The sequence below is a fragment of the Sebastes umbrosus genome, chromosome 7 (assembly GCF_015220745.1).
Source record: "Sebastes umbrosus isolate fSebUmb1 chromosome 7, fSebUmb1.pri, whole genome shotgun sequence".
Taxonomy (NCBI): Eukaryota; Metazoa; Chordata; class Actinopteri; order Perciformes; family Sebastidae; genus Sebastes; species Sebastes umbrosus.
Window position 1 is genome coordinate 30,786,104 of NC_051275.1, and position 15,825 is coordinate 30,801,928.

Consider the following 15,825-nt stretch of genomic DNA (forward strand, 5'->3'; position numbering starts at 1 on the left):
CGAACGTGTGGATTTGTTTGTCATGTATAATAAGTAAATTTAATATCTTTGGGTTTTGGACTGTTGGTAGAATAAAACGTCCCCAACCTCTTCATTTATTCATCTGTTCAATTTACTCATTAATTATAGCTTCATTCCTTAAGATTACCACGTCCATTTTGAACATTTAACAAGCTCTCCTGCAGGGCGGCTCTACAGTGTTTACAGGAATATTGTCAGGACACTAAAGCCCAAACAAAAACATTGTTAATTTTTGTAATTATGGCCTACTTGACCATTAAGTTTCCTTATGTCATGTATAAAGTCAGTGTTATAGCGTCATATAATATAGAAATATCGTTCATTAATGTCTATCAATCAATTTATTTATATATTTTGGAGTTCAAACACATTGGAAAATAGTTATGTTTTCCTTCTCCCTAATGTGCAAAACAAACCGAACCCTTATCAAAACCTTATTGGGCTTTTTGAACCGTTGCACCACCAGTAAGTTGCTCTGAACTAGAGTATTTGAGGGATGCTTAATATGTAATACATCCTCAGTTGGCAGTGAGATGACCTTTTAAAAAAAGTGTAATTACCTCACACTAATGACATTATAACTTTGCTGTGGACATAAAGCTGCAGCTGTTGGCTACGCAAATCATTAAGTTAAACCTTCACATTTCATGTCCAGCTTTTCTCACTGCCTCAACGTAGTCTAACGTGACTTTCAGAACATTAGCGATGTAGACTGTAACGCCATTGTGTAAACACTAGCGGTTGTGTGTGTGTGTGTGTCCTGTGCGTCTGTGTGCAACAGGCTGATGTGTTTGTGTCAAGTTATGGCTACAGGATTAAGTCAGTATGTGTTGGTTTACATTCTTCTCTCCGTCTGATCCACAGCAGGGGCCTACTACCCCACCCCGCCTCAGTTCACCCCTGCGGTGCAGCCGGCCCCTCCACAGCAGCAGCAACCACCACCTCAGCCTCCCCAACACATCCCCACCAAAAGGGAACGCAAACAGGTACAGTCACTATCCTACTGCACAATACATCTTACACTTTAATGTGGCTTATGTGTAGGGGGTGGAGGGAAAATGTATTCACCTATGTATCGATATATTTGCTTCATTTGAGTCGATGCAGAGGTAGAAGGAAGGAAGTTACCGCTTTTATTGTTGTAGTCTGAGTAACAACGTCATATCCGTTTCAAAATCCAAAACAAAGCTAAAGCCAGAAAGCAGAATACAGCAGAGGGTCCGCGGGGATACGACCTGCACCTTCACATTTTAAATCCAGCGTGGTAAACACTACACATCCAGTAAAGTATGGAAACACTTTGGGCTTCACACACTGCAGGAAAAGCAGAGCTAAACATCACGGCTAAAGCTGCATGCTAACTCAATGTTATCGTATCGTGGTAACATGCGGTCAAGCCAGCCGTCACTCTCATCTCCATGGTCAAATCGGCTGATGCTACAACTGTAGAGCACCCATATACTGTTAAATACATTCAAATGGCCCCGATGGAGCTGACTATGGATGTATAAAGAGAACAGAGCTGACGGAGAGCTAGCGACGGATTCGGCGGAGTTAGCGGAAGTATACACGTGTGACTAAAAAAAGAAAAGAAATAAGATTGATTGGATTATACTTACCAGAAGTATAAAACATTACATGTCCCTTATAAATTAAATAGAAAATACCGCTAATTTGTTAAGGAAATGTCTTTATTTCTTTGATTCCGGGAAAGCTGAAAAAAAAATAAAAATAAATAAATAAATAATGCCTGACAAAGACTGATACGTTTGACTTGTTACACACAAAATTAAGTATTTTTACTGTATTAATTTAGATATTCTCCAAAGTAAAAGTCCTTAGAAGTGTAAGATTCAACTTTTTCCCCTGGTCTAGTGTTAAAAATGTTAATAAAAATCCCAATAAATTTTAATATCGAATCACAATACATATCGAATCTGCACCCAAGAATCGTGATAGTATTGTATCAGGAGATACTGTCGTTGTATCGTCCCAGCCATACTGGATATAGTGACGGTTGTATAAAAATTCATTTATATTTGCTCAAAGTTACCAACTGCAGCTTTAATATGGCTTATTTGGGAATGTATATTTTTTGTCCAGGATTTTCTTATTATCTGTTTATGACGTAAAGTCTCACCACAGTTCCAAGTACTAACATTTTATTAGCAGAATGAACTGCTACTAAACCTAGAATAGGCTCTTGTTACGTTGTTAAACATGAGGGAAACGTTCATAGGAAAGTAACACAGACGTAACGGAACTGTTCACCTAAAGTGGAAACTTTTGTTATCAGCTCTTGTTTGGACAAGATCTGTTTATCAGTGTAGGTCAGGTACTTTAACTGGTACTATTATTTTACGTTAATTCCATCTGGATTCACCATATCGGTGTTTTCTACTTTCCAGCCCCAAACAGCTCCTGTGTGATAAACTCAAGGTTCCTCTGATAATTTCAGACCTATTTATGTAGACATCGGCATATATATATATTGCAGACTAGGAGAATGATAGAAGGTTTGATCCCTGCTATGTATTGTATTTTGTAACGATGCAACAGCCTTATCTGTTTCCTGCAACATGCACAATCACATGCAAGTACATCCAGGTACACACAACAATCACACTCACCTGCAAACTTTACACTGAGTGAAGTAAGTGCAGAGCAAAAGGAGATGCATTTAGGCAAAGGTGTATCATAAAGATCATGAAGAAAAAAATAACGCCTGAGCGACGGAAATATGTTGTATATAAATATGCAGCTCGTGTTTCAATCTCTCTTGAATCTGATTTTAGAGTCATTCTTGAGTTCAGTTTGTTGATTGAAACAGATAGTGGTGAACTCGACCTTAACTTGCTGCAGGAGCAAGCTGCTGTACGGCATATTCCCCCAGTTCTACAGTATGTCTAGTGTTTCCTCTGCTCTCTAAGATGGCCCTCGCCTGGTATGTGGTAGCTCTCTGTGAACCGTAGCCCCAGATGGTGCCTCTCATGTAATCATCTTTTTTACATTTGACACTTGCGTGATGCTGGTTGCATTTAAGAAATTATTTTTAGACATTTTAGATACTCTTCTATCCAGCTAGAATTAAAAAATATTCTGGCTCCTGCACAGTTTAGTTGTTTTTCAACCTGTTTCATAACTTTTTCCAGTTTTGTGTTTCTCAGAGGTGTTCTTGTTATTATACCTCAATCATCTGTGCAAAAGTCTCATGGGAGGCACAAACTTGAGCTATTTGAACATGTTTATCTAGTGGCTCTATTTGCATGGTTTTCCCTTCATTGCACTGTTCATTGACTGTGTTAGTGTGTCTTGAAACTAGTTTTGGCTAGCTCTGAACTTTTGCCGTTTTTTTTATGGGTTTTGCGGTTAAGTTTTGGCCTCACTGATCAAAGTTATTTTACTTCATGGAGGCAAGAATGTAACCTTTCTGTTTGTCTTCATCTGACTGAACGTCCCAAGTCCTCTGTTGAAAGAAATAACATAACATCATTTGTAGTTTCCATTTAGAAGCCTTCATATATTAAGGCTTAATGGTGTCAATCTATCACCAGTATTACCAGGAAAATACTGTTAATGTTTTTCAGCAGGACTTACATGATGTCTGGTCCCGCTCACTGGGGGACTTGGCTGCTTATCAGCGCCTGTGGTGGACTTTGGCCCATTCCCATAGGCCACGGCTGATGCTATATAACACTGGCTTCAGTGCCCTGCTGTGCACAATCACAGTCTCTGTCACACATAGCCACACAAAATGTAAAGCTCCCATCGGGAACTCAAGATGACAGTCAGGGAATGATTTGCTGCACAAACCTGGTTGGTTGAGTGAGTGATGTTCGCTTCAGCTGTAAGATTGTTGTAAAGGCGTGTGTGTGCAAAAGTTCACAGCACAAGCTTTGCATTCTTGGTTTTTGGGAGTGATACACTTTGAGAAAGTAGGAGGAGGTTTGGTATCTTGTAAAGAAGCACTTTTTTCTTGGGATCCACATTTTTAAAAGTGACAAACCATCGCAACCCCATTCACAATATCTAAAAAACTTGAGATTACAAAACCTTTCCTGTGTGCCAAGCGTGTAGGATTGCTACGGTGGTCGGCACAAAAATGCGAATAGCCCTCTCTAGAGCCAGTTGTTGTAAGAGTAGGGTGTTTGTGTACGTGGGAAGTGAGTTGTGAAGCAAGAGAGAGAGAGAGAGCGACGGCGAGGGCATCATATGAAACTAGAAAACCTAAGGAATCCATTGTTTCCAACCATTTCATACTAGATTGTCACAAAGGAGCTTAAATAACGCTCGAAACGTACACTAAATTTTGGCGAGGAAGAACTGGCATGACCATTTTCAAAGGGGTCCCTTGACCTCTGACCTCAAGATATGTGAATGAAAATGGGTTCTATGGGTACCCACGAGTCTCCCCTTTACAGACATGCCCACTTTATGATAATCACATGCAGTTTTAGGGCAAATCATAGTCAAGTCAGCACACTGACAGCTGTTGTTGCCTGTTATGATTTGAACATAATTTTTATGCTAAATGCAGTACCTGTGAGGGTTTCTGGACAATATTTGTTATTGTTTTGTGTTTTTAATTGATTTCCAATAATAAATATATACATACATGGAATACTGTGGAAGAAAAATTCTGCAAATTTAGTTGGAGACCCAAATAAAATCTCCCAGTCTTTGGGAATGATTGTTGTAAAGGACACGTCAACAGGACACAAGGCGCTTGTGTGGGCGATCTGTGACCTTCCATTTACAGGACAGTGTGGCTATGTGGCTATTCAAACTTTTATGTAGTTGCATGTAGGTCGGCCAGAGAGAGAGTGTGTGGGTGTGTGTGTGTGTTAACTGTCTGGGTAAATATTTAAATGAGTATTTTCTAGCCTAATGTCATCTGTTCTTTGAACTGTAACCATTTTCTGCCCTTTTAGTACCTGGTTACATGCAAAAGTTGTAGCTTTGCAAATTTTTTCTACTTTCCTACTCTTTTTGCTCTCCCTGTGTGTCAAAGAGAAAAGCCAGAGGGGAGGGGGTGAAGGACATGTCAGCACATAGCTCAGCTCCACGTGGCCACCGGTCTCCTCCCCCTTCTGAGCCGGAAGGGCTAACCAACCAGTCTTCCTCTGCTGCTGTGGCACCCCACTCCTCCTCCTCCTCCTCTTCCTCTTCCTCCTCCTCTTCCTCCTCCTCCTCCTCCTCCTCCTGAGCTGGTTTCCTCTGCTCTCAGAAGGGGCGAACCTGCAAAAAAAAGAAAAAAATCTGAGGAGCGACTTGAGTGTTTAGGATGACAGAGTAGACAGAGAGAATATCGAAAAAAAGGGGGAGTTTCTTCTGCTAGCTGCAGCTCATTTGATAACGTTACCTTTTTTTTTTTTGCCCTGGAAACCCTCCCAGTCCCCCCTACTCTGCCCCTCCTTCACTCTCCGGCCCCTTTAACTGTCTGTTAGTCTCTGTGGGAGGGTTTGCGCATTCCAATACCATAGCTTTACAAGGCCAGTCGCTTTATCCTTTTTTTTCCCCCCTCCCTTTTCTGTTCAGAATATGAGAGAGAGAGAGTGATTCAAGTTGCTAGCTAGCTTACTGACAGTCAGGCCCAGCCCCGTTCTGCAGGCCTGTAGCGCTCTATCACAGCCGGGATGTGTGTGAGTTAAGCTGAGATAAAACTTCTACTTTGTGGGGTTGAAAGTCCAGCCCGGAGTCCGCAGGAACCGCTACTCACGCCCCAGGATGAGAGAGGCCCGGTAGGGTTTGTAAGTCTCCGAGAGAGGAGTTGAACCAGAGAAAAGGTCAGTGGCGACAAGCAAATATTGTTGATCTTCAACTCACAAAGTAGGCCAGAGAGCAGCGGTACTTTTACAGTTTAATCCTTGTAACGTCACTTTGTTTTAGCAGCGCTGTGGCTCATATCAGTTTCATGACAGCTCTGGAGTATGTAGAGTGTGAGTGAGAGAAAAAAGCTGAATAGAAAGCATGTGTTTTGTAATGTATGGGCACTCCTTGTGAGTCAAATTTTCAGTCCTGTTTTTTCCCTGAGGGTTGTGTGTGTACACAGGAAAGCCTTCTGGTGTGCTTTGCCTTCATGAGAGTTTGCAGTAACTTAAACCTGTGGTGGAATTTGTTTGTCAGTTTGCCTCAAAGTTGGTGAACTCGTTCAGTCGAGCAGCATCACTGGTGACTAACCGGCGGAAGCACATTGATCTGTGCAGTAGAGGAATTTGTGTGGCGATTTAGCGTTTGGATTTTGTGTGCCTCGGGTGTTCACAATGTGAGAAATGTAGCTTTCATTGAATCAGCTATAGCGAGTCATAGACACAAAAAAGGGCTGACGGCTGTAGGCATTGCATCATGGGAAGGCAACGCTCCTCTTACATGCTGAAACATTTTAACCCTTTCTCTTTACTCTTCTGCGTTTGTGGCTCATCCTCACACACGTTCTTCTATCCTTTCCTTTCTGTAATCGTGGATCTCTTCCCTCTCCTCCTCAGATCAGAATAAGAGACCCGAACCAAGGAGGTCGAGACATTACAGAGGAGATTATGTCAGGGGGCCGCAGTGGCTCCACCCCAACCCCACCACAGGTGAGCTAAAATACCATGATCCGGACCAGACTAGCACGCTGTTACAGTTTTTATTTTTAGACACGTATTTCAGGCAAATTGTAAAATTGAAGTTCAGTGACCGACTGTCATGTGTTTCTACTTTCTACTGTGTAAACGTCAGCTCAGTTTATTAAAGCACTTTAAAGATTTGAAACAAGCTTTTACTTGCCTGTGCTGTCCATATGTTACCAGTTTATGGGGAATGCTGCAGACTGCCAAGCCTCATACATGTGTTACACTACAACCTGTCAAAATTAAACTGATCTATGATTTGGTTAATGTATCCAACAAAGGTCTGACATGATTTTTTTCCCCTAGTCAAGTGGAAAAATGAGTGTTGTCCTCACCACTGAGGTCATAACTTAACTTTCTGGTTTGTGTGTGTGTGTCTCCCAACAGATATCAGACTCAGAAAGTCCAGTCCAGGCCAACGGTGAGAGCGTCACAGCTGCTGCTACAACAGCGCTGGTTAGACCAGGTGAGTCTCCACATGCACACAGTCGCACAAATATATAAATGTACAATTTTCAAATTATAACTTTGATTATAGGGATGTCACAATACCAGAAATTTAGTAGTTGATAGCAATACCAGTAAAATTCCACGATTCTCGACACCAATTCAATACCACGGTAAAAAACAAAACAATAAATCCTATTTCCTTCAACATATACTCATTTATTACCGTTAGCATGCTGGTTTTTGCAAATTTATTCAAGTTTCTCGCCACAAACAACATTTTACAAGATAACATTTGAACACATCATGATAACGTTATAATTTACCTTTGCATAAATACTCCCTTTTGCTGAATAGAGCCTGAACGCATCATAATGTAACTCAATACAACATTTTTTTCTGACCCTCCAGATGACAGAGGGAAACCTACGCCCCCTCCTCTGTCGAAGACCCCTGAACTTGCTAAGGGAGACCCCGTCCCCACAGAGGCCACCCCCTCTGACACGAACACTAAGCCCCCTACACCCCCTCTACTATCAGAAGCAGAGGACGTCCCTCTCGACACTATTCCCACTCCTGCACCCTGCGCTCCTGTTGCCGATGTGATGGATGCTCCCCCACCTCCCAAGGAACCCACCCCACCCCCCCCAGTCAGCGCCTGAGGTGCCCGCCTACCCAGCACCCCTCCCTGACCCCATCCCCACCTCTGCTGCACAAAACAAAACAGACAAGAAATCCACAGAGGAGAAGGAGAAGGAGAAGGAGGAGGAGGAGGAGGAGGTGAAAGAGGAGGAGGCTGAAGCAGAAGAGGCAGAAGCAGAAGAGGCAGCTGCCTCACTGGACGCACCTCCCTCCGCCACTAACGGTGTCGCAGAGGTGGAGCCAGAGAGGCCGTCGGTCATGTTGCCACCCTGTCACCAGGAGGCCCCTCTGGAGTCTCCCATTGCACAGCCGGAGGAGCTCCGCCTCCCCAATGGCCTGCCGCTGCCCGCCCCTCAAGACCCAGAGGTGCCCGCCGACAGCACGACCGAGTGTGACGACAGCCCCATCGCTGAGCCTGAGATCAGCGAGCAGCCCGTCATACAGACTTCCACAGCCATCACCCAGGCGGTGGCGCCTGCACCCGTTGTCCAAGCGCCTGCACCCGTTGTCCAAGCGCCTGCACCCGTTGTCCAAGCGCCTGCACCAGTTGTCCAAGACACACCTGCCCCTGTTGATCAGCCTGCAACTGCACCTGCAACTGCAACTGCAACTGCACCTGCACCTGCAACTGCACCTGCATCTGCACCGGCACCTGCACCTGCGCCTGCACTTGCACCGGCACCTGCACCTGCGCCTGCATCTGCACCGGCACCTGCACCTGCGCCTGCACCCGCTGTCCAGGAGATTCCTGCTGATCCAGTTGTCCAGGCCGCGCCCGCCCAGCCTGAGGTACAAGACGCGGTTCCTCCAGTCGCCCTGGACGTCAAAGAAGATACCCCAGTGGCCCAGCCCACTGCCGAGGAAGAGAAGCCATCTCCTGCAGAGACGGTTTCTATAGCTGACAGCACCCCAGAAACAGTGCCCACTCCTCCCCCTCCCACAGCAGAGGAGAGGGAGGACACCCCTCCTCCCCAGATGGTCACCCCTGCCCTCATAGAAACTACTATGCAAGGTCAGTTGATTACAACCTGCTTAAATGTTTAATAGTGTAGAATTCTAGTGTCTTCAGTCATTTAGGGTCGTGTCCACCAAAGTGCTTTTTCCCAGCTGACAACGCCAGGTGCTCTTCTGAAAGCGCTCAGCTGGGAGCATTTTTCAACTCTCGACGACTAGAAAAAACACCAAACATGCATAGCTCAGGGCCTCGTCACGCTGTTGGCATTTTTAGCATAGCGTATATATGCTGCGCTCCCATATCAAAGAATTTTTAAAAATATGCTTGCCTCAGGAAAAATGCTTTGGTGGACACGGACCCGAATATAATCTTTAGCAGGACTCTCCTGTCAGATATGTTTGTGTTGATTGTGTTTGTCTTTCTTCCCTTTAGCTGCCGTGTCTGTGCCAAAGAAAAAGAGGAAGATGAAGGATCTGAACAAAAAGGAGGCAGTGGGAGATCTACTGGATGCCTTTAAAGAGGTGTGTGTGTGTGTGCAGTAATGCATTTATTAATTCATTTCCATGCCTTTTCAACCTCTTGAATACTCTATTCTGATTGGTCAATCACAGCGTTCTACGGTCTGTTGTTTCTTTATAGCCAGACAGTTGCTATGTATAACAGACCGTTGTTATGGACACAGTTCTGATGTTGGACTCTGGAGGACCATTTTTGGGTCAAATTATTGAATTCTTTAGTAAGTTAGGATAATGTACAGCTAGTGGGTCATTGTGAAATAAACCCCTTCAGGGCAATGCAAGACACATCAGGGTGCCGCATTGCCCTGTTGAGGTTTATTTCAGAACATGACCGGCTTGCCGTACATTATCCCTTACTTAGTGAGCTTACAGTTACTCCATACCCGTTGACAACGGCAAAGACAGATTTATGCCTTAACTCAGTGTGTATTTCAAATCAACCCCTAGGCGTCACAGTCCAGTGAGAAAAGAGGCTTCACTGTTTCTGAATTTTAATTTACCTTTTTTTTTTAATTTAACATCACAAATCCTAAAAAGTATATTTTTCTGGCTTGGTCTAGAGATGTTCTGTACCAAATTTGGTTACAAATGCTCAAACTGTATAGGTGTATCAGCAAAAAATCTGATTAGGACAAAATTCAAAATGGTGGAAAATCTGTCAGGAAGCAAATGGGTTTATATGGATAGCTTCATCTGGACCCATGAAATCCAGGGAAAAAAATTGTTTCTGAGACTTTCAGTCCATAAGTTACAGGACAGTTACATCTGGCCAAATTGCACCGCATTGGACACTCCACACCCTTTGGTCCTGAGCAACACACCCGTCAAGTGTGAAGCCGATTGGATGAGCTGTTCTGGAGATATGCGAATGACACACATACAGAGATTCATTGCTTTATATTTAGATATTAATTTTAAGATTGCAGTCTGACTGTCCTAAACCTCTCTCCCATATTTGAACCAGGAGCAAGTAGTGGCTCCCCCAGAGCCCGAGCCGGCCCCTGCCCCAGCACCAGAGACCGTGCCCCCTGCTGCTTCCCCTCCCGCCCCAGAGGATCCTGACATGACCTGGGAGGACAAGGAAGACAAGGAGGACAAGCTGGACGCTGAGAACATCAAGCCAGATCCCAATCAGACCGACGCTGACAAGAAGTACCAGTACAAAGGGGGTGGGTCTTTTGAACCTTGATACCTTTCAATTTGAACAAAGATCTTATCTCCCTCACAGTCTCGAGTTCGCAGTTGACTACGCTTATGTTTGCTTTTTGTTGAAAACGAAGGAGTGGCGTTTTACCTGATTGAGCTTCTGTTGATATGAGTGTTCAGTGGAAAACGATAGTTATGTGATGGCAACGCATAATATTGAAACGATCAGCACAAGAGGAAGAAGATTGAACAAGATTTTTAAATTGTAGGTGAATTGTAGGTCTTGACCGTTTGGCTTCTTGCAGCTTTGTTTTATTATAACAGTAGTAAATGGATCAGCTGCCTTCAAAATAAAAGCATAAGAGAATTAATAATTTCAGCAGCTTTTTTAATCTCATTAAAAACTCTTCAATTTATCCACAGATTAACTTTTTCTTACACTAAACAAAGGTCACATATACTCTACTATACATGAATTTATTCATTCTTTCATTTGCTAGCATATCTGCCACCTTGTGGACATTATGAGGTATGATGATACCTACAGTTATACTGACCTACAATCGTTTGCTCTCCTTTATTCTGCAGAAAAGCTCGGCTGTGTGGTGTAGCATTGCGTCTGTGACACTATGTCCCAGTTTCATTTTGAGGGAAAATATAACTTGAAAACTAATTTTCTGTTTTTTTGGTTTCTCTTTCAGAGAATTGGAAGCCAATCGACCCAGAGGAGAAGAAGCATTACGACAGAGAGTTTCTTCTGGGCTTCCAGTTCATCTCAGCCAGCATGAACAAGCCCGATGGTCTACCAGCCATCAGTGATGTTGTCCTGGACAAGGTGAAACCTCTCACACTAAAGACACATGGCCATACAGTCTCACCATCACTTACCATACAGCGTCGGAGCTGTCCGTTGAAACTCTCTCTCTCCTGTTACCTGACAAAAAAGACTTTTTTCTATATTAAAGAGTTCGTCTTTTAGAAGGAGTAGATGTTTACCGGTAAGATTGGCTCCGTTAAATTTAACAATATGTCAACGGAGGTTTTCATCCGACAGTGGGAAACAGTTGAAGACTGTATTTCCTTCGTCAGTCATTGAAAATGTAAATTAACTTCTCAAACAGACTTCTCACAATTCTCTCACTTCTTCTGATAAATTTGTCATGTTTACACATCATACTTTAGTTTATTTATTATTTTCTTCACAGAAGAGCTGTTAAAGTTAAATATTAGCCGAAATGAAAAGTCTTTCTTTAAGAGTCATACAAAGTAAGACGTTATGATTCAGGAGTAACATCTGTGTAACGAGGGACCCAGATCTGTTAAATTGAGCAATATGTTAATGGAGTCTGGCGGTCACTGGACTCCAACAACTCCAGTGTGTATTTTCTGAACAAAGGGTCGTCGGACGGCTATTGGTTGCACGTGAGGCGTTTCAGGGCAGAGATCTGTTTACATTGATGTCAGATATGAGTCACTTCAAGCATGAAATGTGAAGAGTCTAGGCAGAAAGATCAGATCTGTGCAAAGAAAAAAATCTGTATTGAGCATTAAGCCATGTAATGTGAACATAGCTTCTGTCCCCATGTAAAGAAAAAGACATCTTATGAGTCAGTGCAAGTTATTTTTGCTAATTAATGTCCCTGTAACAGGAAACATTGAAAGACATTAAGGTGACAGCATTATATCTAGAGAATATCTGAATAAAGTTTGTTTATTTCTGTCTTTTCAGATTAATAAGACTCCTCTGCGTCAGCTGGACCCCAGTCGTCTACAAGCAATGAACAGCGGCCCTGACTTCACACCCTCCTTCGCCAACCTCGGCAGGTCCGGTATGGGAGGAGGAGGCGGAGGAGGAGGCGGGGGAGGAGGAGGTGGAGGAGGAGGAGGAGGAGGAGGAAGAGACGGAGGAGGCGGCGGCGGCAGAGGACCAGTAAGTTAACATTTTCTTAACGTGATCTGAGAGCTCAGTCAGCACATTAAAGTTTGTAGTGCGTGAATTAAATGGTGTCTTTGTCCCTTCCTCTTGTCTCAGCCTCCAGGTATGGGCATCGGAGTTGGCGGTCCACGTCGCTCTCAGCAGATGCAGAAGAGAGAGCCAAGGAAAATCTTCACCACCATGTCGCTCAGTGACGACATAAAGCTGAACAAGGCAGAGAAGGCCTGGAAACCTTCGACGAAAAAAAATGATCGCAATCGCGCGGCAGAGGAGCCCGAAGAGAACGACTCGGAGAACGGAAAGACCCAGGAGCTGTTTAAACGGGTCCGCAGCATCCTCAACAAACTGACCCCCCAAAAGTTTCAGCAGCTGATGAAGCAGGTGATGGACCTGACTATTGACACTGAGGAGAGATTGAAAGGAGTCATAGATCTCACCTTCGAAAAGGCCATCTCCGAGCCAGACTTTTCAGTGGCCTACGCTAACATGTGCCGCTGCCTTATGGGGGTAAGTGTTGCCACACACAGTATGGAAATATGTGATGAATAAGTGTGAATGTTTATTCTAGGACTGTTGAGGTGGTTTAGGTGTTCACTCCTGCAGTTATGCCGATAGCTCAATGGTGTGTTTCTATGATAAAAAATAAACTAAGTCAATTCAATTTCTCATGTAAAAGGCATAAGCCTGCAGGATGATGTTTTAAAACCTCAGACGATTTTGGAGGACAGTACATTTTCTGAAGACTAAACTAAATTCACAGAAGCCAAGCATTATGTTTTTATATAATTAATTCATTCTTCAAGACTTTTTGAAGATAAGATGCACTTCATTCATCCTGCTGGGAAAAGTTCTCTGAGATACTATTAGGATGCTTTCACACATGTAGTTGGGTTCATTTGGTCCGGACCAAGGGGAAAAGATCTGGTCCGGTTCCTGTTCACACTGACTTTTTACAAACGAACCAGAGGAGTAAACATGAAGTCATACAGACTTCTTTGATTAATAACTGATTATAAGTATTATTAGATTGAGGATAATAGAACCACATCAATTGTGACAATAATTATTGGCTGATCAGTAACTCCCTGTTATATCACTGTAAGGCTGAGTGATTATCAGCATTGGAGCGTTGCATCTTATCACCACCGTGGGTCCTTCTATCAGTGACCTCACCCACGGCTAATAAAAGTTGGGTATTTGATAAGGAAACTGTATCATAATAATAACTTAAGTGTTACCGGCGGACACTCAGCAGTTGATTATCTCACTGCATCTAGACCCGTTAAAAATCTGCTGTCAATCTGCTACAAGGAAATGACAGGACAGACCTTTGAAACATCTGTTAACTGCTAAAACAACGCAGCACACACAACAACAATTACAATAGTATGAGATGAGTTGTTGATGCTTAGATACTGACCAAAAAATCATTTGAATGGGAGGAGAATAGTTAAATGAAAAAACACTTGAAATTAGTGGCAGTATTGCCGTGGAAAACAAAAAAAATTAAAAACTGGCTTTTAATTGTGGATTATTACTATTATTTACAAATAACCACACACTTCCTAACCTTTTTCTGTCTAAATTAATATAAATTACATTTATTATGAAGTGAAATGACCATTGTGAAAGGCAAACTTTATGTAGAAAGAAAGTGTGAACACCACATGCGTGAGAGATGCAGCAGTTCAGCGAGGTAGCCGTCATGTGCTGCTGATGCCTCCAGTGTGGCCAGACGTTAACCCTCCACCATGTCTTTTCCTGCTTTTTTTTTCAGCTTAAAGTCCAAACCACAGATAAGCCGGAAGTCACTGTGAATTTCCGCAAGCTGCTGCTAAATCGATGCCAGAAGGAGTTTGAAAAGGACAAAGATGACGACGAGATCTTTGAGAGGAAGCAGAAAGAGCTGGAGGCTGCCTCAGTGGTAAAATAACGCTTCATAAAATATGGGTCGGGGTCTTCATTTATTAGTTGATTGGTAGTAAAACTTGTGTGATGGGAAGTATTTGACCAAATATCGGGAGGAAGAGTTTTCATACAGCTACCTTCCACTATTTCCTATTTTGTCATCATCCTTTTCCTGTGTGACGTTGTTTGTCCGGCAGCCGGAGGTGAAGCAGCGTCTCTCTGATGAGCTACAACTCGCTAAAGACCAGGCCAGGAGGCGCTCGCTGGGCAACATCAAGTTCATCGGCGAGCTGTTCAAGCTGAAAATGCTCACAGAGGTCATCATGCACGACTGCATTGTAAAGCTGCTCAAAAACCACGACGAGGAGTCCCTGGAGTGCCTGTGTAGACTGTTGTCCACCATCGGCAAGGACCTAGACTTTGAGAAGGCCAAGGTACAGCACACTCACATACATACAGTATATGCATGCTGATAAATGTGTGGTTAGATCGTGTTAGTGCAGCAGATAGACTAACCAAACTGTTGTGGTCCTCCTCAGCCTCGTATGGACCAGTACTTCACCCAGATGGAGAAGATAATAAAGGAGAAGAAGACCAGCTCCAGGATCCGCTTCATGTTGCAGGATGTGCTGGACGTTCGACAGGTAAACATACATATACAGTACACACGTGCTACTTTGCACACATATTGTAGCTTGGAGAATATTTTGCAGTGTGCATTCATGCTTTTTGTGTTTGAGCACCTATATACTTTCAATTTGTTTAGCTGTGTTGTAAAGCCAGTCCAGTGTTGTTGAAGCTTATTTCTCTGAAGGAATGCTGCAGTCCTGTAGTTAGGCTCCCAGTCTCGCCCACACAGAGTTACAAAACCTGCTGTCTTCAGTGTTTTTACAAGCCAAAATCAGCTGCTCCAAGTCAGCACATTGGCCCAGCTTAACTGTGAAACACACTTTGTTCTTTCCTTTCTAGGCAAAGGCTGAAGAGAAGAGTCCCTAGGACGTTGATCTCTGGATCCCTTTCAGTTCTAGTCTCTTACATGAATACTATATTTATAGCACTACTAATACTCCTAGATGTTTTTGTATCATCAGTCAAAATGAGAAATACTTCAAAAGTTTTGATTGAGGTTTTGTTTTACCATCCAAATTATGCCCAAAATGTAACTGTCAATGTCATCACACACGCCCTGTACTCACAATGTCTCCCCTCCTCCCCGTCCCAGAACAACTGGGTGCCCCGGCGAGGCGACCAGGGCCCCAAGACCATCGAGCAGATCCACAAAGACGCTGAGGCAGAGGAGCACAGGGAGCATATGAAGGTGCAGCAAGCCCTCATCTCCAAGAAGGAGCCGAGCGGTCCCGGAGGCAGGATGGGTGGAGGAGGAGGAGGAGGAGGAGGAGGAGGTCGCGGGGGCCCTCACAACCAAGGCCGCGGTAATCCTCCCCAGGACGAGGGCTGGAATACAGTCCCCATCTCCAAGAACCGACCTATTGACACTTCTCGCCTTAGCAAAATCACTAAGGTAGGAGAGAGAGGACGCTTTTAACCCAGTGTTTTGAATACAGTACAAATGTGTTATTTTTGACTATTCTAAAAATGGTGTATTTTAATATTCCTGCATACTGGGGTCCCTAAATAGTG

General features: G+C 43.6%; 1 protein-coding gene across 1 annotated transcript in view; it reads left to right on the forward strand.

Annotated features, from left to right (window-relative positions):
• LOC119491163 (eukaryotic translation initiation factor 4 gamma 1-like) overlaps positions 1–15,825 on the forward strand; it is a 38,399-nt gene that overhangs the window by 17,489 nt on the left and 5,085 nt on the right. The window contains 14 exon segments of the mRNA XM_037774870.1: positions 886–1,007; positions 6,507–6,599; positions 7,020–7,098; positions 7,491–7,720; positions 7,722–8,733; positions 9,109–9,197; positions 10,159–10,363; positions 11,042–11,175; positions 12,070–12,270; positions 12,373–12,783; positions 14,054–14,200; positions 14,382–14,618; positions 14,724–14,828; positions 15,407–15,706. Of these exon segments, the coding sequence (XP_037630798.1) occupies positions 886–1,007; positions 6,507–6,599; positions 7,020–7,098; positions 7,491–7,720; positions 7,722–8,733; positions 9,109–9,197; positions 10,159–10,363; positions 11,042–11,175; positions 12,070–12,270; positions 12,373–12,783; positions 14,054–14,200; positions 14,382–14,618; positions 14,724–14,828; positions 15,407–15,706 (3,365 nt within the window).